We start from the raw sequence: 25,360 nt of genomic DNA, 5'->3' as shown, positions 1-25,360 counted from the left end.
TATCCATGCTAATATATTACCCCCAACCCCATGAACTTTTATCTTGTGCAGAAACCTTTTATGTGGCACCTTGTCAAATGCCTTCTGGAAGTCCAAATACACCACATCCACTGGTTCCCCTTTATCCACCCTATTCGTTACATCCTCAAAGAATTCCAGCAAATTTGTCAAACATGACTTCTCCTTCATAAATCCATGCTGACTCTGCCTGACTGAATTATGCTTTTCCAAATGTCCTGCTACTGCTTCTTTAACAATGGACTTCAACATTTTCCCAATTACAGATGTTAGGCTAACTGTTCTATAGTTTCCTGCTTTTTGTCTGCCTCCTTTTTTAAATGGGGGCGTTACATTTGCAGTTTTCCAATCTGCTGGGATCTCCCCAGAATCCAGGGAGTTTGTCTCAAGATTTATGATATGGTGGGGTTGGCATGACTGAGAAGATCAGCCACGATCTTATTGAATGGCAGAGCAGGCTCGAAGGGCCAAATGTCCGACTCATTCTCCTATTTCTTAAGTTCTTATGTAATATACTTGTGCTATGTGCTATTATTCCACAATATAATTTCAAGGTCTAAGAATTGGAGAGGATTCTTACAGTCGACAGAGGGAGGAAACTTTAATTCCATCAGCACAACTGAATTTGAACTTGGATCCCAGAGGTGAAACAATCTGTTGTAGCTCCCATTTCAATAACATTTGAGACAGTTTAAGCAGAGCTCTTATTATACGAAGACAATTTCAGAACAGCACATCTCCAAAATACTTTTTCCAGTGATAAAATATATTGTAAACATGCAAAAGAGAAAAAAAGAAACTCAACAAACAAACTCATTCTAATGTTTACTGCTACTTTTGAGTTGTTTTTCTCTTACAATTTGTGTCTGAAAATCTTTTTTGTCCTTTAATATTTGAAGCAAATACAGTTTTTTGTTTTTATACAGGTGCAGATTAAATGGTGATTGACCTTTTAATACAAGTCTTTAATGTTGTGGAGTTACAGTTTATAATATGTACACACAGTATTGCTAAACACACAAATCCAGAAGGATATTGATTAGGTGCAGGGTTTATACATAACATGCACAAACCACTCTCAAATTAAAACAAAAGATGCGGGTAATGTAGGTGGATCTTCTAGTACTGAAATTAAGAGCGCTGTTATTTTCAATGGGGTTTGGGTTGGGGAAGGGAGGTTAATGATAGACATTACTTACTGTAATTTGTGAATGGCGTGGGGCAGGAGTGGCTGTTGGTGTAATAGTAATACTGCTGGTGATTTTATTGGTTGACTTATTTGGTGTCCCATTAGTTATAGCTGGAGTTCTGATCTCCTGGATTGAGCTGCAGGGGCTCATTGGTCTTGAGACAGGTGTAGCTGTTTGGATGTGGGGATTACCTAAGTGGATATGGATTTTATTGTCTTCTGTGGTAATTACATTAGGACTTGTGTTTGACTTTTGTATCTGACGCCCTTGTATCCTTTCAGGTGATACTCTAAAGATTGTATGAGCTGTAGCAGCTTCCATTGGCTCAGGGGACAGGACTCTTTCCGGTGAGCTTGTGGAGCTTGCAGTTACAGCAACGATTTGAATTGGTGACATTGTCCGTTCTGGAGTCATTGAACCACAAGAGTCTGGAGTTCTGGATCTCGACATTGTAGTCCTGGTAAGGGGTGACCGGGCAGGCTCTGGTGTGGAGTATCCATCCAATAACTTCGATTTTACAGGTGTGATAGAGGCATTCTGAATAATGGTGATTCTTTGCTTTGGAACACCACAGTTGGGGATAACTGCTGTGCTGGTGTAGGAGAATGAATTTTCTAAAGTGGGGCTAGTGATTTCAAGAGTAGCTGTGCTGTGCCCATGGTCTGGTGTTACTTTTATGTGAAGAGGTTGGCCTTGTTTCTGAGTAAGCACCATTTCGCCTGGCTGCACCAGATTTCCATTTTGCTTGGATATGGCTTTTCCATTTTGTCTACAACTTTCCTTACTCTTCATCCACGGTATCCATGACCTCTTATTATTATTGACACTGTTTACAGTTAATGAGTTGTAGTTTACTTGCAAGGATTGATCATCATCTTGAGTACTGTAATCAGCCTCTTCACTTTCTATGCATATTTTTCCATTCACGACTGCTTTTTCTAGAGGGATAAGGCTTCTGTAATCAGGTGGTTCACTGTCTAATGCATCAGTCTGGATCTCTTTTGAGCAGAGCTGTAATTCACCAAATCTCCTGCCATTCATGCCAGGCCGAAGGCTCTTGCTGAATCGTCTGTACCTCTCCAGTTCTTTGGTAAGATTTTCTGTTTCCCTTGCTAGTTCTTTGTTTCGGTTTTCCTGTTGAGTTAACTTTTTTTGCAGTGATGTCTGCTCTGCTTTAAAATGACATAATAAGTCTTCTGTTGCCATATATTCATGAATTTTGTCTTTGAGGGCTTCCACTTCCCTTGTAAGATGGCTTGATTTTGCCTGTTCCTCACTGAGTCTGTCAAACAGGATTTGTTCATGGGTTGATTCAACCTTTTCTGCTAGCTTATATCCGGCCAGTTCCTTCTTCACAGCCTCAAGCTCCCCTGACAATAATTTCAACTGTTGTTGCTCATCGTAGTACCTATGCTCCAGCGAATCAAAGTCACCTTCTGTCTTCATTAGATCATCCTCTACAACCTGCATATCTTTTAATTTGCGTTTAAGCCGTTCAACCTCATGAGTTAATTCTCTGACTTTATTGTCATCCTGTTGTAAACATGCAGGGGCTTTGCCATACTCTTGTTTTCCTTTGTTTTTGAGGTACTCCTTTTCTACTGCTTCAAGGGATTGGAGTCTCTTCTTCAGCAGGTTAGACTTGGACAAAAGGTCACTTCCTTGCTCTTCCTCTGCTTTTAGCTTCTTTTTAAGTTCATCTCTTTCCTTAGTCAAGATGTATGTTTTCTCTTCCAATTCTGCTTTGGACTTCAGTGCCTTTTTACTTTCCTCAATTAGTTTTTCTGTCACAACAGTAACTTTATTTTCCTCGATTTGAAGTTGGACATTTGCATTTTGAAATTTGCCCTCTGTCTGTCTCATTCTCTCTGCCATATTTTTTCTTTCATCAACCAACATCACGGTTAATGTTTTAAGCTTGCTTAGGTCCTCCTTCATGGCCAATTCTGTTTTCTCCAGTTTGTTTTCAATGGCTTCAAGCTCCTTTACTCTCACTTTTAAGGTTTCCAATTCATTTGCTAATTGCTTAGTTAGAGTTTTCTCTTTCTCCAGATTACATTTAAGCACATAACATTCCTGTTTACTTTTACTGAAGGCATCCTCTAATTTTTCCAATTCCATTATCCTCCTCTTCAATTTCTCTACCTCAGTTTTTAGGTTCCTACTGTGGCTTTCTTCCTTTTCTAATTTTCTATTGAGATCCCTGCACTGGTCCTCCATTTTTAGGAGCTCCTCATCTTTTCCTTCCATTTCCAACACGCGTTTCCGCAGGTCTTCCACCTCTGCCATCAAGCTGGAATTCCCACACTCGCCTCGGTTTATTTTTTCCCTCAAATCTTGTAGTTCCTCTTCCGCTTTTTTCAATGATTTATTAGTCTCCTCCAATTCATCTATCTGTCGGCTGAGTGTGGCCAGTTTTAGACGGAGCTGTCGATTCTGGCTTTCTTCATTGGTCAATTTGGCCATCGTTGTTTCCTGTTCCTGATAAAATCTACTGGCTTGTGCCTGCAGTTCAATCTCGAGAGCGAACACTTTATGTTCTTCTTCTATTGTCCTTTCCTCAAAGGCTGTTAATTTCTCCTGAGCTTGCTGTGCAGTGACTGACAGCACTTGGGCTTTTTGACTCTGTTGGTTAAGCTGCTCTGAAAGCCGTTGCTGTTCATCTACAAGTATCAGTGCAAATGATTTCAGCTTGGTAAGCTCTTCCTTCAGCTTTGTAATTTTTTTGACATTTTCTTGTTCTTTTTTCACCTGGTAGGCCTTTTCTTGGTCAATTAGCTTTTTCAACCTGAAGGGGGGAAAAAAGCACTAAATAAGAAATGCAGCTTGACTCAAAGGAGAGCAATTGGTCTGTTTGTTTAATCACATTAATTTCTCTGATGCACGTATTAAAATTTGAAGTACTTGGAATAAAATTATCCGGTCAGTTGCATAAGCAAAAGTAATTTTGAGTGCTCAACATTTAAACTTTAACAGCAGTGTTGGAAATCTGAAACATAAACAGAAAATGCTGGAAACATAGCAGTTTAGTCCGCATTTATGGAGAGAACAGATTAGTTAATGTTTCAGGTGTAGACCCTTCTGTTCTCTCTATAGATGCTGATTGAGCTGCTGAATGTTCTCAGAATTTTGAGCTTTTATTTAAACTTTAATGTTTGGCTGTACTCTGAAAACGGTTTCATTCATAATCTTGGCAAAAAAGCGATTAGCTCTAAAATATGCAAGTTGAATTAGAAAGGAGAATATAACACGTGTGAGGACCCACAGAACTGTTCCTAATTTGCAGCAGTTCCTTGAATTAAAATCTGTAACTCTACTATATTTTTCTATAGGGATCAACAGAAATATCCAAAAGTATTTATTATGCACAATGTGCCAAATTTTCCTGTAGGTGCAAAAGTATAGATATTACCACGTATTAATTTGGCCTCACACCCTTTTGTTCAGCCCACTGATTTTCTTGCATCATGAAGCTCATTAAAGGGAAAGAAAATCTGATGGGTACTCGCAAAGTGATCCACTATCTTTAAATAAATGATTATTATACCTGGGAAGAAATTGAGATCTGTACTGTCAATTTCGAGCCTCAGAGACTTGCCATTTCAGTCTTATTCCCTCCAATTCACATTTGTTGACCTATACATGATATGGGAAGCCTGCCTGCATACAGTGTGGTTTCATTGATTTCAGTGAGAACCAGCACTTCACACCCACCTGAGCTGCCTGATTCTGGCACGTCCTTCAACAGACAGTACCAGTATATCGCAATTAGCTTTTAAACAATCATCTCAATCCATTTTCTGCATTAGTACAGCAATATCGTTGTTGTTCTCCAAGTATTTGACATATTAGGTACCCTTAATATACTTATACTTATTTAATATGCAATCTGACATATTAAATAAGAGCCTGAACCTCTGGAAATTCGGTTATTTGTAACCACTAATCTCAGGTGGGAGTATTGTCCTGCCGGAATTGCTCTGGAATTTCCTCCATACACCTCTCCGCCTCTCTACCTTGCTTGACAAATCTTCTAGAATTTTTTGAGGATGTAACTAGTAGAGTGGTCAAGGGAGAACCAGTGGATGTGGTGTATTTGGATTTTCCAAAGGCTTTTGACAAGGTCCCACACAAGAGATTAGTGTGCAAAATCAAAGCACATGGTATTGGGGCTAATGTACTGTTGTGGATAGAGAACTGGTTGGCAGACCGGAAGCAAAGAGTCGGGATACATGGGTCCTTTTCAGAATGGCAGACAGTAACTGGTGGGGTGCCGCGGGGCTCAGTGCTGGGACCCCAGCTATTTACAATATACATCAATGATTTAGATGAAGGAATTGAGTGTAATATCTTCAAGTTTGCAGATGACAAGCTGGGCGGCGGTGTGAGCTGTGAGGAGGATGCTAAGAGGCTGCAGGATGACTTGGGCAGATTAGGTGAGTGGGCGAACGCATGGCAGATGCAGATAATGTGGATAAATGTGAGGTTATATACTTTGATGGCAAAAACACAAAGGCAGAATATTATCTGAATGGTGGCAGATTAGGAAAAAGGGAGGTGCAACGAGACCTGGGTGTACATCATGGTACATCAGTCATTGAAAGTTGGCATGCAGGTACAGCAGGCGGTGAAGAAGGCAAATGGTATGTTGGCCTTCATAGCTAGGGGATTTGAGTATAGGAGCAGGGAGGTCTTACTGCAGTTGTACAGGGCCTTAGTGAGGCCTCACCTGGAATATTGTGTTGAGTTTTGGTCTCCTAATCTGAGGAAGGACGTTCTTGCTATTGAGGGAGTGCAGCGAAGGTTCACCAGACTGATTCCCGGGATGGCAGGACTGACATACGAGGAGAGATTGGATCAACTGGGCCTGTATTCCCTGGAGTTTAGAAGGATGAGAGGGGATCTCATAGAAACATATAAAATTCTGACGGGACTGGACAGGTTAGATGCTGGAAGAATGTTCCCGGTGTTGGGGAAGTCCAGGACCAGGCGACATAGTCTTAGGATAGGGGGTAAGCCATTTAGGACTGAGATGAGGAGAAACTTCTTCACTCAGAGAGTTGTTAACCTGTGGAATTCCCCACCGCAGACAGTTGTTGATACCAGTTCATTGGATATATTCAAGAGGGAGTTAGATATGGCCCTTACGGCTAAAGGGATAAAGGGGTATGGAGAGAAAGCAAGAAAGGGGTACTGAGGGAATGATCAGCCATGATCTTATTGAATGGTGGTGCAGGCTCGAAGGGCCAAATGGCCTACTCCTGCACCTATTTTCTATGTTTCTATGTTTACCTCTCCTGCTTTAAGACACTCTTTAAAACCTACCTCTTTAACCTGTCCTAATATCTCCTTATGTGGCTTGGTGTCAAATGTTACTTCTATGAAGCACCTTGGGATGTTTTACGACTTAAAAAAGCAAGATGCTGTTGAGATGGATGTTATATTGGGCATTTTTTTAACAACACTTGGAAAAAAAACCAGAATTATGTTGACCCCAGAGAGTTGTATTATCAATGCTCTCTAATGGTACATCTTTTTGTACATGGTTTTGATGAAGTATGTTTTGTCCTGTGTAGACGAACAGCTGAAGCACTGACAGCCACAGTACCCAGAAATAGTCCTGAATGTGGCTTATCAGTTAATGCCCAGATGTAACAATTTGAAATGAACTATCCTTTACAAGGTTTAATTAATTTATTATCCAGTAGATCCATGCATCTGTTACCTGTAGACTTGACTATTCCAAAGCACACTTGGCCGGCCTCCCATGTTCTACCCGTCATAAACTTGAGGTCATCCAAAACTCTGCTGCCCGTGTCCTAACTCGCAACAAGTCCCGTTCACCCATCACCCTTGTGCTCACTGACCTACACTGGCTCCCAGTTAAGCAACGCCTTGATTTTAAAATTCCCATCCTTGTTTTCAGTTCCCTCCATGGCCTCGCTCCTCCCTATCTTGGTAATCTCCTCCAATCCTACGACCCTCCGAGATATCTGCGCTCGTCCAATTCTGGCTTCTTGAGCATCCCCGATTTTAATCGCTCCACCACTGGCGACCATGCTTTCAGCTGCCAAGGCTCTAAGCTCTGGAATTCCCTCCCTAAATCTCTCTGCCACTCTATGGGGCCGATTTTCATCAAGGCCTCCGCCCACCCAAAGTGCCGCCGATGGCCCGGATGGTACTTTGAGCGGGATATTCATCGCCGGGGTCCCTCGAAGATCGGCGGGCGGCAAATGGACGATATACACCGCCAATCTGGGCGGCAGCGGGCGGGAGGTCTCATTCTCGGCGGCAGAGGCGCTTGCCACCCAAGTGCCGCCGAGGATGGAGTCGGGCCCACGGAGGGTCGAAGACCTGAAAAAAAACAGTAAAAAATAAAAAAACTATCTGAAGACCTTCACGGTCCATCCGAAGACCATCCAGGTAAGTCGCTGTTGAAATTTTTTTTACAAGGTTCACATAGCTTTTTTTTCGGGTTCTTCAAACTTACCGTCGGGGACAGACCAGCCTCCAGCCAGCGGTCCACCCCTGTTCTGCCGCCGACTCCCGCCCTGTGAAATCTGGGAGCTTGGCGGGCAGGAGCTCAGTTGCGCCACGAGGCCGTCCGCTGACATCAGCGGGCGGTTCTCGGCAGCTCTCTCCTCCTGCCCGCTCCAACCCGCATCCAAAGTGGCACTGGGCTGATCTTCAGGAGGAATTTCGGTGGCAGCGGGAGGTGAGTGATGAATTTTGACTTTTATCTCTCTTTCCTCCTTTAAGAGGCTCTTTAAAACCTACCTCATTATCTGTCCTAATATCTCCTTATTTGGCTCGGTGTCAAATTTTGTTTGATAATGCTCCTGTGAAGCACTTGGGATGTTTTATATGTTAAAGACGTTCTATAAATACAAGTTATTGTTGTAGGTCCAACTATTCAAAGTAAGAATGAAAGTTGCTACTTGTTATTACATGCTCCTCTATTGCAGTGCTGTACTAGACACAAGGGCCCCAAGTTTCCACATGATTTGCTCCTGATTTTTAGGAGCAACTGGTGGAGAACGGAGTATCTTAGAAATCGCAATTCTCCACATTAAAGTTTTCTGCAGTTCTAGTCAGTTAGAACAGTTTCACTTTTGAACAGAATTTTTTTTTCAAAAGGGGGCGTGTCCGGCCACTGACGTCTGATTTGAAAGTTTCCACAGTGAAAACGTACTCCAAACTAACTTAGAATGGAGCAAGTGAAGATTTTTGTAGGCCTGAAAAAAACTTGTCTATACATTAAAAAATCAGGCGCAGGTTACAAATTAGGCGTCGGGAACGAGGGGGGGAGGGGGGAGGGGGGGAAGGGAAGTCATTACATTCTACAATAAATCCTTAGTTATACTTATACAAATATTATACAAATAATTCCAACCTGAATAAAAATTTATAAGCAAAGAAAAGATTAAATAAACCATGTTCCTACCTGTGTGAAAGTGCTTCAGGCAGGGAGAAGGCTGCAGGAAGCCTCACAAATTGAGGCAGCCGTTCCCGACGGCAGGGCGGGGGGGGGGAGGCAGTAAGGGCCCGACCGACCGCAGCGGGGGGCAGGCAGGGAGGAGGCAGCCGTTCCCGACGGCATTGGGGGGGGGGGGGGGGGAGGCAGTAAGGGCCCGACCGACGGCAGCAGCCGTTCCCGACGGCGGGGGGGGGGGGGGAGGCAGTAAGGGCCCGACCGACGGCAGCGGGGGGAGGCAGGGAGGAGGCAGCCGTTCTCGACGGCAGGGGGAGGGGGAGGCAGCGGGGGGGAGGCAGTGAGAAGGCTGCAGGAAGCCTCAGAAGTTGAGGCAGCCATTCCCGATGGCAGGGGGGGGGAAGGCCCCCCTGCCATCGGTCGGGCCCGTCGGGAAACGGCTGCCTCAAATTCTGAGGCTTCCTGCAGCCTTCTCACTGCTGCAAGGAGCCCCAGTGCTGATCATGGAAGGGCAATGTGGTTTTATTAAAAAATGTTAAAAATTGAACAGCTACAAAGAACTACAAAAATGGCCGAGTGCCAATGTTTCCTTCACACTGCGCGTGTGCGAACGCTCCAACGCGCACGCGCAGGGTTGCCGGCACGCAAAAAACTCATTTAAATGGTACCCGCCCCATCCTACTTACAAAAGCGGCGCGAGTGGTAGGCTCCGCCCCCTAGGCGCTGCGCCAAGCTGACATCGAGCTGCAAAGCGCTCGAGAATAGCGCGGTTTTTTTTCAGGCGCCGTTTTCGGCGCGAAAAACGGGCGCCCAGCTCGGAGGGGCGCCTGTTTTGCCGCGTGTGGAAACTTGGGGCCAAGGAGACGCAAGTTTGATTCACATTGTGGACTTGCATCTATTGTTTTGACTTTGTTAGTCTCAAACAAGGCAGAGAAAATGTAAACTTGTGTACGCAAGAATTCCTACAAATTTGAATTTAGTGATATTGGCAACACCCATGTAAGATTACTGACCATAATGTTTCTGAATACCGATATGAAGAATAAGGGAAACAAAATGCCCTTGGAGGACCATAGTTATTGCATTACCATGTAACAAGACAACTGCTTCGCCAGGCAAATAAACACTGTGGGGAAAGAGAAGATTATTAAACAATGTAAAAAAAAAATGGAGATTACGTCACTATTCAATGAAAACCGAGCCAATACACAAAAGCTACCACTATGACTTTAATCAGTAGTACATATTGTTCTCCAGGCCGGCTGCATAACATAATCATAATATTTAACAAATATTGTCTGTTGGATCAGTTACCGTATTGGCCATTTGAGTTTTTACTGTTTGCCAGTTGTTATTTTAAGTGAATTCCTAAGCTAACCACGTGAGTTTCTAAAAAAATTCTGACTTATATTTCATATTAAAACAATGATTTTTAAACCTTTATTGAATGACCTTTGAAGTTGTTGAAATGTGTAAAGTTTTTTTTAACGTGCAGAAAGGTATCACTGCAGCAAAATAAGTTTTTTAATTAACCATGTATCTGAAATATAAAATGATGCATCACTTTCACCTGCAGAAGGGCGAAATTGCAACCAGTGAACATTGTCGTATTTATTTTTTAGTAATATATTGAAACAGTTTAAACTGGATGGAGAATGTGGTCAAAATGGACTCACTACCTTACCACTTGTGTGTTATTAGGTCTAATGTTCATTGTGTGTTTTATGGGGGAGATTAAGCAATCTTTAACTAGCTCAAGCAGTATTGCAAAACTACCAATACACAACCTCAACATAGCATCTAAATAGTATTGTCAAATTGGTGATTGATGTTCTTTTCTGTTGCTGCTAACTATAATGACTTGAATGAACATAAATTCCCATTTATATCAAATATTTCTATCTGGACAAGAAAATGGTTTATCCTCTGGCACAAGCTGTGTGCACCATGTACCAGATTTACTCTATGTTTTTAAACATTCTGTTTTATTTCTGTCACCTTGTATAGCTTCCTCTCCTTTGCCTCCTATAGACATTCTTTGTTACCTAATTATAATCTGCATTTGCCCAATAATGTCAAATGTAAGTAACCAGCTTCATTGTCCTTATTTAATGCATATATACAGTAGGCACATTACAACCATAATTCAATGACTGAAGTGCTTTGGACGTCCCAAGATCATGAAAGGCACTTTATCACATTGCTGTTTGTGGGAGCTTGCTGTGTTGAAATTGCCTGCCGCGTTCCCTATATTACAACAGGGACTACATTTCAACCGTACTTAACTGGCTGTAAAGCACTTTGGGTTGTCGTGAAAGGCACTATATAAATGCAAGTTTTTCTTTAACATTGACTAGGTAGGCTTATACATATACAGGGATCTTCTGGTCACCCTGGAACTGTACTTAAGCAACAGTCAGTGCATTTAGGAGAAAAGGAGGAGAAATATGGGCAGAAAGTTGATTCACCCAACCTTCTTGTAAATAGCATCATTATGAAAGACTTGTAATATATGACCCCTGGGATTTTGAGTTAATCGATATTGCATACATTCTCAAAATAAAAAGCTTTCATTTTTCTTCCTTATGATTTTGGTACAGAAATGTTGCTGTGCTCCAGGTGGCTGTGAGAAATGTGGCTGATGTTGCATTGCTAATCACTTGAAGTTAATTTACAAGTAAAATGCCACTCATTATTCCAGTTGCAGTGTCAGGATGCATAGATTGAGGAATCAGAGGGGAACAGAACAACAAAAGGTAGATCCATGCAGAAAATAAATTTACAGGGAAAAGCAAGAGCGTTTGGGAAGAAAGTGGTTAACAGTCATGTGGCAAACTCAGCTGGAGGAGATTGTTGAATTAATAGTTAGGTTATTGGCCTTTATTGCAAAGGGGATGGAGTATAAAAGCAGGGAAGTCTTGCTACAGTTGTACAGGGTACTGGTGAGGCCACACCTGGAAAATTGCGTGCAGTTTTGGTTTCCATATTTGCAAATGAATATACTCTGTTGATTCCGGAGATGAGGGGGTTGATTTATGAGGAAAGGTTGAGTAGGTTGGGCCTCTACTCATTGGAATTCAGAAGAATGAGAGGTGATCTTATCGAAACGTATAAGATTAAGAGGGGGCTTGACAAGGTGGATGCAGAGAGGATGTTTCCACTGATTGGGGAGACTAGAACTAGATCTTAGAATAAGGGGCCACCCATTTAAAACTGAGATGAGGATAAATTTCTTCTCAGAGGGTTGTGGCTCTGTGGAATTCACTGCCTCAGAAAGCTGTGGAAGCTGGGACATTGAATAAATTTAAGACAGTAATAGACAGTTTCTTGAATGATAAGGGAATAAGGGATTATGGAGAACGGGCAGGGAAGTAGACCTGAGTCCATGATTGGATCAGCCATGATCTTATTGAATGGCGGAGCAGGCTCGAGGGGCCGTATGGCCTACTCCTGCTCCGATTTCTTATGTTCTTATGTTACAGTAATGTAGTTATGGTACGGGACTAACAATTCACAGCTTGTGATTTCAAATCCCAACAATTCAGTATGTGAAATTAAATGTGTGGGTTGGCATCAAATTGATAAGGAAAGCTGATGTTTTGTTGCAAAACCCAACTAGAGCAGGGAACCTGCCACTCCAGCTGGACTGTCATATAATCCTCAAAAGGCTGCTGGTCCATCACCACCTAATCAGGGCAACAAGGGATGGGCAATGAATGTAGCCTTGCCATTGTTGCCCACATCCGGAAAAAATAATAATTCTAAGCCTCTGCTGTGTAAACCTTACATGTGCAGTATAAAATACAGTACAGGTTGAACCTGCCTTATCCAGGGCTCCCTTATCCAGCACCAACCCTCGTCCGGCACCATTCCCGGCCACCGGGTGGTGCATGCGCAGAACTCCGACATGAACAAATTGAAGTCCTTCTTCGCTGCCGACTCCCGCAATTGCTTACCTGACCCCGCGATTCACCCCCTCCCCCCCCCCCCCCCCCCACACACGATCACTCTGCTGCACTCCAGCCCCAAGCCAGCCCCGATATCCCCTTGCTCAGTACCTATACCATCCAATTTAACGTGACCATTCCTCATCCGGCAAAATCCCTTCTTCGATACAGGCTAAGTCCCGAGGGTGCCGGATAAAAGGGGTTCAACCTGTATGTAGTTAACTAGCAAGGGCGTTGCATGTCATGTAATCTTTCAACTGATCTGCAAACATTATAAAATTACATAGGCAATCCTTCAAGTTTTTTTTTGTCCCTCCAGTTTTTTCTCCTCTCCTGTAGACGCGGACTCACATTGAGATAAGATTCCACGGGCACAGGCTGCTCTCTGGTACCTAGTCTAAGTGACCATGTTTTTGTGCATGGGCCTAGTCAGTGAATGCTAGCAGCGCATTCACTGTTGCCTGACATCCACGCACTCTTACTTTCCAACAGGTGCCGCTGGATAATGGTTAGAATTAGTCTTTTGCCCCTCTCCTCTCTCTAGCTCATGGACACAGAGAATAATTGTATTGCTATTGTGTTGATATTCCAGCTGAGATCCATAACAACAATTAAGGGCTAGACCTGGGACTTTCTTGGTCTACATGGTATGGTTACATACTGGGCAGTAAATTTACCGACATCCATTGGCGGGGGGGGGAGGGGGCAGTTATCATAGAAGTTTTTAAATTATAAAAAATGAATGGAATATCCGCAATTTAAAATATATACAGGCTTTTTAAAATTATTCGTACCTGGGATGTAGGTGTCGCTGGCAAGACCAGCATTTATGCCCATCCCTAATTGCCTTTGAGAAGGTGATGGTAAGCCACCGCCTTGAACCACGGCAGTCAGTGTGATGAAGGTACTCCCACTGTGCTGTTAGAGTGGGAATTCCAGGATTTTGACCCAATGACGATGAAGGAATGGTGATCTATTTTCAGGCTAAAATATTGAACTATGTGTAAAGAATAATGAACTAATATTAATTTTGATTGCCTAGAAATATGACATGAATATGACACAATTAATTCTTAATCCGTGGTTTCATGCATAATTTCTGTATTTAATTGTTGAAAATTGTATCCTACAGTGTGATGTTTCTCCACTAAGAGCATTTTATCACAAGTGGCATCCGCTTCAGTATATATTTGTGGCAGTGTGAGAACATGGACAATACTGTGATACCTTATTTTACTCATGCATTTTGACTATTTTTCTGTCCTCCATGTATTTTGTTACTTGTCAGAAAACATTTGTTAAATAATACAGTTCCACTTCACATTTCCACTTCACTCTTGATCTTCAAAGAAGTTGGCTGTAATGCACGGGAGTAATTATTTCACAGTTAATGAAAATATTGTAGCCAAATTATTCCAACCGTAATCGATAAGGTAAATTGGATGGTTGGAGAAAAATTGCTAAATATAACTAATTGTTATTCATTTTAAGTAGGAATTTTCCTTACCTCAGTATTTATGTAAAAACATTTTCTGATTCTGTTTTCTTTGGAGTTATGGAAGGTGTAAATAATTTTGTTTGTGTAGAGTCTGCACTTCAGTTAAACGTGCATTGTATGTATGAAAGAAAATGAAGATTAGTGTTCAATTTCAATGTGGTGCAGAAATATTGTAATTATCAAAGAGTTAATTATTTCAGTCAAGGGTCTGATTAGAAATATGGAATGTACAGGACTCGAAGAGACCATTGTAATCCATCTGGCTGGATCCAAAGATTGAACGCTGCCATATATTCTCTTTTTTCTCTCTCTTTCTCTCTCTCTCTCTCTCATATTCCTCAATTACTTTCTCTGCCAATTATTTACCATCTTGAATTTGCTGGCACTATTCACTTCTGCTGGGTTGTCTGTTCCAAATATTCACCACCCTCCTATGTAATGTAGTTTAAATCTGGACAGCGTATTTACCTTCTCTTTTCCAACATTCAGTCCATGTCCTCCTCTTGTAGAGTTTCTGTTTGGAGTGAACATAGTCCAATCTATCTGTTTCTTACAATCGTAAACACATCAATAAGGTCCTTGAGCCTTTTCTCTGAAGCGTAAAGGTTCCTAGTTTCTGTAGCTTCTCCTTTTGGTACCAATGTCGAATCCAAATATCAATTTAGTTACCCTTGTCTGTACTCTCTGCACTGCTATGATGTCTCCTCTTTAGTACTCCAGGTAAGGCCTGATCTGTGTTTTGCCCAAATTGATTATCACTACATGAAACTTTTGTTTTATTCAATGTTGCTACATACCCTGCAGTTTTGTGTACTTTTCATACAGTGTAGGGTTTCAGTGCTGTTCACAAGTACCTTCAGAGCTCCCTCTCTTTGTGTCTGGTAGACTAACACAATTTATCTTGTATTCCCACTGCATTTTGCCCTGTCCAACATTAAACAACATCTAACACACACCAGCTCAGCTTCCTGCCCCTCCTTCCAAATTGTTTCTAACTGATCTTATCCACATCCCTCTGTATTTGGCGTACTTGTTCTGTTATTTGCAATCTCCAGTATCATCAGCAAATTTAGACAGCCTTATTTCTACACCCACTTGAAAAATCATTTATATAATTGCACATAGCCAGTGCAGTGCTGAGGGAGCGCTGCATTGTTGGAGGTGCCGTCTTTCGGATGAGACGTTAAACCGAGGCCCCGTCTGTTCTCCAAAGTGGACATAAAAGATCCCATTGTACTATTTCGAAGAAGAGCAGGGACTAATCCCTGGTGTCCTGGCCAATATTTATCCCTCAATCAACATAACAAACAGATTATCTGGTCATTATCACATTGCTGTTTGTGGGAGTTTGCTCTTTGCAAATTGGTTGTCGGGTTTCCGACATTACAACAGTGACTATACTCCAAAAGTACTTCATTGGCTGTAAAGCGTTTTGAGATGACAGGTGGTCGTGAAAGGCGCAATATAAATGCTTTTTTACATTTTTTACATTTCATACTGCCATAGCACACATCTTTGAAGCACCCCGTTAGTCACCTCCTTCCATTATAATACACCATGTACAACTCTCCTTTTGTTTCCTCTAATAATCCCATCTCTGCCTAATGTATTAATGAATATTCAGTTAGGAATACTTTTTTGATTTCAGTTAGTATGTTTTGAAAATAGATTTGTATATTAAATGTACATTATCCAAGTATTACTGTAATCCATGAACTCCTGTGTCCAAGGTGACGTTCCAGTGATAGAAAAACATGTTTTTAGAACTACCTATTCTTCAAAATTGCAAACTGAAATGTGTACCTGTGTACCAGTTGTTTACGAACATATTATAGAAGCATATAATCTTACAGCACAGAAGGAGGCTATACGGCCCATTGTGCCTGTGCCAGCTCTTTGAAAGAGCTATCCAGTTAGTCTCACTCCCCTGCTCTTTCTTCTGCAAGTATATATCCAATTCCCTTTTGAAAGTTACTATTGCGTCTGCTTTTGTTTCGAGCAATGCATTCCAGATCATAATAGCTCAGTGCATAAAAAAAATTCACCTCACCTCTTGTTCTTTTGCCAGTTACCTTAAATCTGTGCTCTTTGGTTACCGACCCTTCTTACAGTGGAAACAGTTTCTCCTCATGTACTCTATCAAAATGCTTCATGATTTTGAACACCTATGTTAAATCTCCCCCTAACCTCCTCTGCTCTAAGGAGAACAATCCCAGCTTCTCTAGTCTCTCTATGTAACTGAAGTCCCTCACCTCTGGTATCATTCTACCACACTGCAAGGCCTTGACATCCTTCCTAAAGTGTGGTGCCCAGAATTGGACACAATACTTAGCTGAGGCCTAACCAGTGAATTATAAAGATTTAGCATAGCTTCCTTATTTCTATGCCTCTATGAAGGAAAGAGTCCAATAGTAAGTAATCAGAATTTGGCAAGCTCACTACGTGGGAAGCACACAGCCTTCTTATCTTGTCAGTAATAGCTGAATCATGATAACTGGCTAGTTTTCACAACTCAAAATAAAAAGGTTCTGTCCTTTCCATCCATATTTTGTGGTGGGTGTGCACAGAAGGTTGAAATTTACTTCAGCCATTCCTTATATTAAAATATGACCAGAGCTTCAAGAGGCCAGAAATATCCAGACGTGCTTGCTACAAGAGACACATGAAACTGAATTTTGAGGACTGAAGTTGAAATCTTTTAAATTAGATATTTTCTTGCTTTATATACTTGTAAACTTTATGCCCAAACTCCAGAATAAATTAACTGAATTTAAGAGCAAACAATAGAAAAAAGTGATCTGGCTACAATAACAAACCACACAGATATTTATTTTGATGAGGGGTAATCATAGGATACTTTTGTTTTCAAATAAAAACACAAAATGCTAGAAATACTCGGCAGGTCAGGCAGCATCTGTGGTGAGAGAAAGAGTTAACTTTTCAGATCGATGACCCTTCGTCAGAACTGGAAAAAGTTAGAGATGTAACAGGTTTCTAAACAATTGTAGTGGCAGGGAAAGGGGGAGGGGAGGAAAGAACAAAAGAGAAGTACTGTGATAAGGTGGAAGGCAGAAGAGATTAAGAGACAAAAGGGATGATGGTGCAAGGCAAAAGGAGATGGTAATGGGACAAGTTAAGAAACAAAAGATGAGTCTAGAAAGGGTGTAAATGGAAATGGCAGAATCATCAACAGCTGTCTTGGGAAAGAGTGAAAAAACACAGAAAAAAAGAGAAAATAAAATAGGGGCAGGGGTTACGGTCAGAAATTGTTGAACTCGATGTTGAGTCCAGAAGGCTGTAAAGTGCCTAAACGAAAGATGAGGTTACGTTGAGCTTCATTGGAACAGTGTAAGAGGCCGAGGATGGAGAGATCAGAGTGGGAGTGGAGCGGAGAATTCAAGTGACAGGAACTGGAAGCTCAGGGTCACACTATAACGCATTCTTCCCCTCTCTCCTTTCCCTGCCCCTATACTTGCTTAAAAACTTGTTACATCTTTAAACTCTTTCCAGTTCTGATGAAGGGTCATCGAGCTGAAACATTAACTCTGTTTTTCTCTCCACAAATGCTGCTTGACTTGCTGAGTATTTCCAACATGTTATGTTTTTATACCTGATTTTCAGCATCTGCAGTATTTTACTTTTACATACTTTTGTTTACAGTTAGCATGGAGCTTAAAAAACTTATTGCCCAGGCTAAGTGACAGTAATATTTTAATGATTAGCCACAAAAACTCCTTGTTTTTTCCCTTGAGAATGTTTAGAACATGGCAATTGCAGCATACATTTTGTACAGTTGTCCGCATTCTGTTTCTAAAAGAGAAGCCCAATTTTAACTAAGCTGGACAGCAAACCGTCCTGACATTGGCAACCAAGGGTCCCTCCCAAAACTGGTGAGATGACAGCTAGCCAGTGGTCAGGAGCGAAATGTTGAGGACCAGGAGGCCACTGCTGGGACCGAAGGAATCGTCCTCTGCATTTTGAAGTGGTTTTGGAGAGCCTCACAGTCGGAGCAGGGGTGAATCCCGGGCTTGGGAGGCCTAAATTTTCCCTGTGGGGCCCGGAGGAGCACTCTTACTCCTGGCCTCATAGGGAAAGTTTTATTTTATTTTTTTAAAAAGGAAAAGCACTTCTGACCCCGCCTTCTCTTCCCGCTGGTTATCTGGTGGGGAAGGCACAATGGCTTCCCTGCGCAGCTCTCTGGTTTAAAATTGCAGTCGGGCCCCAATTACTTTCAGAGCCTAGTTTGCATTTTTATTCGAATGTCACTGCTGTCTTCTGGCGGGTGTCCCTCTCGCCTATTCAGGAGCAGGTTAAAATTTCAACCAGCGAGACACTGTCGGGTAAATCTCATGAGCGGTATACACTGGGCAGGTAGCATTAAAATCAGACCTAACGTGTTGTGGACAGTCTAGACTTTATATATAGGTTCTTTTTTGTTTCCTAAATTTTATATCTTTGCTGTAAGGATTGTATTTGTCCTAGAAATTTATTTTTAAAAATTGCTTCCTATATAATGCTTATCCAACTTTCATGCAGATTTTTAGATCTTTATCTTTGCAGTTTGTAAACTTGTCTTATCAATGAAAGATATAAATAAACTTTAAACTCAATAGACTGACATCAATGACTATAACAATTTCTGAACTTTGCAGAAACTTTGTTTTAAACCTTGTTTCAAATATTTCCTCACTGAATGCTTTGTAACAACAAATGGTTTAAAACTATAGCATTTATCTGTACCTTACTGCATGTTCTTCAGAAAGCACAAATATTAATAGAAGGACAAAATAGAACTAATTGTACTTGGTATAACTGTTACTGAGAACGAGCAACTTTTGAAGTGCTGGATACATTTTTCGTGTTATTGTACAAAATTAGAAGAGAAAAACCTACTGTCAGAAGAATGTTCCCAGTGAATGGAGTAATTGCAGCTTATTGGCTGTAAGTGATGTCATGCTTTCAGTAGATGGTTGTAGCCTGGTTCACATTACAGTTATTTTACTAACGTTCTGGGGTCAATTAGCAATTTAACCTCAGAACATTGGGGAAGAAATTTCCAAAGTGAACAGGGCTTTTACAGGGAATGATAGGGGAGGAAAATAAACGTAATGTGAATGAGATGTGTGGGAAAACACAAGTTTGGTTCCCATTTATAATTAACATGTTAAAAGCTCGGAAAAGTCATTGCAACAAAACCTGGGTGATTTTGCCTGACATTGGAATTTGCAAGATGAATGTTGTAATGGTAGGCAAAATCTGAGGTTTTGCTTACTGATTTTCCTGACTTTGTGCCGGGTTTAAATTGTAATGTAAATGAGGCATATATGCTATTTCCCTCTTGCCAGATTACTGTTATTTGATGTATCCCCAAACTAATACTGTTATGATTTAGTCTAAGAGGTAATGGGCTGGCTTCCCAACCAGATGATTACAGCTTTAAATCCCAGGACTGCTTGTGTGTTATGATTTTGTCTTGTGCATTTCGGAATCGTTATGTCTTCATGATCAGACTGCAAAAGTTGTTGATTGTGAAGCCCACTACTTAAATGGGAGGAAAATCACACGCACTTGGTTTGATTTGTCTCATTTAAAAGTACAAATTCCTAAACATCAGCCGTGGCCATCAGAACATTTCCGAAAAAGAACTTCTTTGCCATCCCATTTAATATGTTTGTGTGGAGACTAGTTTGTCATTTCGGAATTCTTCCCCTCTTTAAAAACCACTGGAGCATTTTATTTTTAATAGTTGTATTTGTAAATTACTGCTGAAACCATAATTTAAATTTGGTTTCATGTGAGTTTTATTATTCCAGGAGAAATATATGTGGCAACTTTGAAATACAGTAATAAAAAGTCATAACAGCCTTATCTGCTCATAATCTGTTGGTTATATTGACAATTGATTACTAACATGGTTTTTTATATGTGCATATGCTTCCCATTTGTTGCTTTTTTCTGATGCTATTTTTTTCTGTTTTTTAAGTGTGATAATAGCCTTGATAAACCATGATATTTTATGTGAAGTCGAGTACTTATACAAGCTTGTCTTGAAATGTTGTGTGAGTAATGTCAAAAAGCTATGGCAGTATTAAAAAAACCATGTGCACCATTTAAGGCTGCTCTTTTTGTGATTTAAGTAACTCAAATGGACAAGGCTTTAGAAATCCAGGCAATTGGATCTTTAGCGAGTATTTGTTTTGTTGAAAGTTAATTCCCTGAAAATGAATTGCACAACGAGGAACTGCACAATCTGGCTCAAATACCATTAAGTAGCACTAATGGTTAGAAAATATCTGCAGTATTATGATTTGTAAAAAAATAATCTAAAAAGAATGAAGAAAATTGAGTGTCCAATAGTGGAATTCAAAAGCTTAATTTGGTAGCCCTAATTTAAGCCACTAGTTGCTTACTGTAGTTGACAACCAGACACTTTACAGCATTTAGTACACTGAAGTAAGTACACGTTTGTCAAAGGTGAGAACAATTGGTCGCTTAGTATATATTATTGTTTATTTAAAAAAATAAACAGTTCCATAGAAAACAGGGGAAATTGATATAAAGTTTAGATTCATTACATTATTACTTTTATGTAGTCCAAAAGTTTTGATGTCATTTTTTAATATTTCATGCTTTATTCTGCAAACATAAAAGTGTGGTGTCATCTAGGTTTGATGGATTGATAAGTCGCATGAGATACTAATGTCGATAAAGCGACTGCGAATTGCACGTAAAATGAGTCTTTTCGGATTTAAGATGCTGTGAGGCAGGATGTGAAATGTTGTTTTATCTTGTTTTATATGATATTCCTTTTGATGAGAGCGGTATATCTGTATAGTTTCCTACATGGATTAATAGGGTTCTGGTTTAATATTTTGATTGTTGAATTTTTTTGGCAGATTTTGTCTTCTCTCATCAGCAGGAATGATTTGTTTTTTGTATTTCTGAACCAGATGCTTATAATTAGAGGAATACATAAAATTACAAAAGATTGCTTAGTTCATAGCCTGCTTTGAACAATGTGAAGCTTTCAGCCTCTTATTAGAATTTTAATACAAGTATAATTAATGCTTCTGAGGATTGAAGTTAGCATAATTGAGCTACCTTGTGACTTTTTACAAGTGCTAACATGGTTTTTATTGATTTGAAAATGGTTTGGGAAATGTTGTTTTATAGTATGGATGGACTTGGTTATTAAACTCACCTAAACTGGGAGAGGGTAGTCTTTTAGTATGCATGTATTATTCCAAGTGCTAACACTAAATATTTGGAAATATTTTCTTAACTATGCTAATTCTGTGTCCGACTCCATGATTGGTGAATGTTTGTTTGTCTAGACCTGGGAAGAAGCACACAAAAGTGCACATTTAAAAAAAAAAAGAAAACTTTAAACACCCTTAGTGGAGTAACCTGTGTCTTCCCGTCTTTTAGTAACTCTCCTGATTTTCATGGAACTTAGTATGTAGCGGCACAAGAACAAGACCATGTATGAATGCAGCCAAAATGTTAAAAGAAAATCTGAATCTGGTCTACACTATTAGTAGCCTACCATCCACATGTAATGTACTTACCAAGATCACAAAGAGAAAGATTATCACTTGTAATTCAACTGCATGATAAATAACTAACTTTGATTTACTTTGCATTATTAAAATAAACTTATTTTATATTTCTCAACTATCCGTTTCCAATTGATCTTTATTGTAGTTTTTGTGAATTCAGTATTTTTTTTATTATTGCAGCTCTATGCACATGACATATATAGTTTTGGTTTCCCCCTAGCTGGTCACTTGCTAAATATACTTTGAATGAGCCTTAATTGTCCCCGCCCATTCCAGTTGAAATCCAACATAAGTTTTGAACTTTTTTTTTCTAAAGATTTTTAAAGCCTTGACTCGGAAGTCTGTAATATTCCTTACCACAATGATTGGGGGGGAAATGGTAGCTTCAAAAATGTACTTGTAGGAGTTCAAATCTGTTAGAATTATAGCTCTGAAGACTGAATTAATTGCAAACTGGCTCGGGTGCTGTTTCTACCCAGAATGGGACCAGTGCACAAAGGAGATCGAGAGCGTCGGGTACACTTCTGCTGAAAGTCCACTTTGAACTTTTGGCGCGAGGCTTTAACCTCATTTACATTTGATGGTATCTTTGCAGATGTGTATTTAATAAAATAAAGTATGAAATCGCAGAAGGAGATTCTATTACTGACCTTTGCTGATTAATTTATACCATGTACTGATAGGGAGTTGCTTGGTAAGGTTGCCATGTGTTTACTCCTTATGTACTGTTCCGTGGTGTTGTTAGGATCATTTTCAGATGGTAAATGCCAGTTTTACTAAGTTAGTATTTTATTCTGGGTATCCTTCCCCTTTGACTTTGGGATTTTCTTGCTGCATAATGTTTTCCATTTTTATGTAAGGTATGGATCAGTAGCAGTAGATGGAAAATCATTATCTTGGTCACTAGAATTAAACCACACACAAAGCACATGCTTACTGAGAACAGTTGAAACGTATAACTTTAAGAATGACTACTGAAAGTGTTTTGAAAACCATGTTGCCTTCTCAAGAAGTGACTCCTTTTTACATTTTATTGTTTATCCTATATAGTTTTGTACATTGATATTTCTAAAACCAGATGACACTACAGTCAATATATTCTGTTAGTGTAGCCTTTGGAAGCACTTACAAAATAACTACAGAAGTATTTTTTACTGCTGAGAAATTGTGCCAAAAACCTTCTCTTGTATGTGTAAGATGTTTTTTCAAAAATGATGAGCAATTAGGAGAAACATTTCAAATTTGTGCTGCCAAGACACTATATAAATTAAAAATTTAATTGTTTCAAAACAGGACATATGAAATGTGAGTTTTCTTGATATATTGCCCAGGCTAATGAGCATGATATTTAAAAAATATATATTTTTAATACATATGTATGTGCTTTGCAGGAAGGAAATGAGTTTTAACTCTTGGGGATGGACTTTTTGTTGAACAAATCCGTAAGGAAAAAAGTGCTGTTCTAAAAAGAATTATGGAACATATCTGTTATAAAAAGAATTATGGAACATATCTAACATTTTAATTAAGAACATGCATAAGAGGAGTTGCGACAAAATATTCTGTGTGTTATGAGAACTCTAACCTTCAGAGTTCAACGTCATTCTTAGCTAATTAGACCATATGGCACACTGTCATGATACTAATATATAGGAGCTGACTTGTTTTCTAAAATTAATATACTTTATATTACAAAAGGTTTGGTGCACAGTAACTCACTATGCTTAATTTAAAAAGAGTTTAGTGCACTGTACTAAGTTTATATCACTTAACAACACACTATACTAAGTATGCTGCTGCTTAGTAACACACTGTGCTAAAAAATGTCAAGGACCTGAGTGCTCACAGGTGAAAATTGAACAGCACATTACTGATCAATTAACATTAAAACAGAAAATGGATGACTTCCATCATTAGTTAACATTCACAACATTCTCTAGTGAGTTCTGTAAGTTTGCATGCTTTTGAAAAGCAGTCAAATCTACAACTTCATGAATAAAATTATTCATGAACGAGTTGAATTCAATGTATTTTTTGGATGTTTCCAACTTTTTAAATAAATAATTTCATATACTGCTAAGATCATATACCGCCCCCCCCCCCCCCCCCCCCCATCACTTTCTTTTCATAAGCTAAGTTGGTTTTAACAGGGTTTGACTGTAGAACAAAAACGATTTTGTCAGTTGTAATTCTGGTTTTACTGTAAGTTTAAAATTTAGAGAATCATTTTGAGAATAAAAGTTTATCACTCATAACATTGTTTCTCCCCTACCTGAAGCCTGCAGCTTGTGAAGTTCCATTTCTTGTCTGTGGGAATAAGAGCACTGAGGGAATAAGATGTTGCGATTCAGCCTTTCACTCATCAGCGATGTGAACATTCCAACAGTAACACCAAACAATGAGAGATGTGCTCTTTGCATCCTCTAGCCAATGGCCCATTACGTCAGATCATTGCCATATATGGTGCTCTGTTGTGCAGACCTGGAGTGTCTGACTGCAGCTCTCTGATAGCCAGAACTAGGAAGCTTATTACTGCACTTTGGCTCCAGCTGACGTTCAAGCCTCTGTGAAATAATGTGTTTGTCTACCCAGTTCTCAGCCAAGAAGAATGTGCGGAAGGCTTTAGGTTACAGAATTTCCTTCTTGTCATTGATTGCTGTGTCATTATTGGAACTGTTGTTAATGGTTTTACTAGTTTCTTTGGCTTTTTTTTCTAGCCTAAAAAGACATTCTGATGTTGAACGAAGGATTTATCATATGGTTATGAATTTAATTTAGTCGTTTTTTCAGTTCACTGTGGCTAAGTAGGAAGGCTGCAGTGCACTGTCAAAGTTGCACTGTTTAGGCTTCAAATTAGTTATAATTCAACAATAATTTCAGAAACAGAACTATATGCTATCAGTTGTGAATCTGGGACTGCATGATTTCAGAGGAAGCAGATTTTAAATGCCAAAAAAGCAGAGCTTGCCTTTTTAAGGAGGGTCATTTTTTTTAAAAAAGTGTTCCATATCAAAATGCGTGAGCGAGAAAATATATAGAAATTCCTCTGACATCATTTTAACCCACAGGCAAAATGATGTTATGGTGGAAGAAATTCTGGTGTGAGCAACAGCCTATGTTTTGCACCTTTCCCAAAATTCCTCCTTCATGTCTAGAATAATATTGTAGATTCTGTGGTTAGCTGCAGTTGAGCTTGTAAAAAGGTCAGTTAAGGGGACATGCACAAAATGTCTCTTTCACTTTCCACTGAATCTGGATAGTTACTGTCTATTCAGTGCTGGAAATAGAACAGTGGAAGTAATAGGAAGGTATATAAGATGAGCTGAAACATTTAAAGAATGGGACAGCGGAGCAGTGAGACAAATGCATACAGTGGCACAGAACAAAAGCCAAATGGGAATGTGCCCCAAATATCTTGTGGGTTACTAGGGCATATTGTTATCATTAGTCAAGTCCATTGGTTATGTTTCTGTGATACTTGCATTCCTTTACCTGAGAAGGCAGAGATAAAGAGTCAAGGACACAATTCCATATATATATCGGGATTAGTGTGTTTCCAACTGGACTACAGAAATGCTCTAGATCTGCTGACATTTAACCTTCATTGCAGTGTGATTGCATTCTAATTTTCCACAAGAAGCAGGCATTCAAATTCAGAGGTCATAAAGGATGCCTGAATTTGCGATGTGTCAAAATAACACTTTCCAAAGTGGACG

General features: G+C 39.9%; 2 protein-coding genes across 8 annotated transcripts in view; one reads left to right on the top strand and one right to left on the bottom strand.

Moving 5' to 3' along the window:
- cmss1 (cms1 ribosomal small subunit homolog) overlaps positions 1–25,360 on the top strand; it is a 362,453-nt gene that overhangs the window by 49,419 nt on the left and 287,674 nt on the right. The window contains exon 1 of one of the 4 annotated variants that reach the window (XM_070893710.1): positions 10,001–10,021. The exons of the other annotated variants lie outside the window; for them this stretch is intronic. The gene's annotated coding sequence lies outside the window, so the exon portion shown is untranslated. Of the gene's footprint in view, positions 1–10,000; positions 10,022–25,360 lie in introns of those variants that run through there. 4 annotated transcript variants of the gene reach the window in all.
- The window catches only part of filip1l (filamin A interacting protein 1-like), a 293,850-nt gene that overhangs the window by 35,183 nt on the left and 233,307 nt on the right, over positions 1–25,360 (bottom strand). For 3 of the 4 annotated variants that reach the window (XM_070893705.1, XM_070893704.1, XM_070893706.1), the window contains exon 5: positions 642–3,996. In XM_070893705.1, the coding sequence (XP_070749806.1) occupies positions 1,197–3,996 (2,800 nt within the window). In that variant the 3' untranslated portion in view covers positions 642–1,196. Of the gene's footprint in view, positions 1–641; positions 3,997–25,360 lie in introns of those variants that run through there. The other variant, XM_070893707.1, reaches the window with a different exon arrangement.

Source organism: Pristiophorus japonicus, chromosome 11 (genome assembly GCF_044704955.1).
Source record: "Pristiophorus japonicus isolate sPriJap1 chromosome 11, sPriJap1.hap1, whole genome shotgun sequence".
Classification (NCBI taxonomy): domain Eukaryota; kingdom Metazoa; phylum Chordata; class Chondrichthyes; family Pristiophoridae; genus Pristiophorus; species Pristiophorus japonicus.
This window is presented reverse-complemented; position numbering and strand designations above follow the sequence as displayed.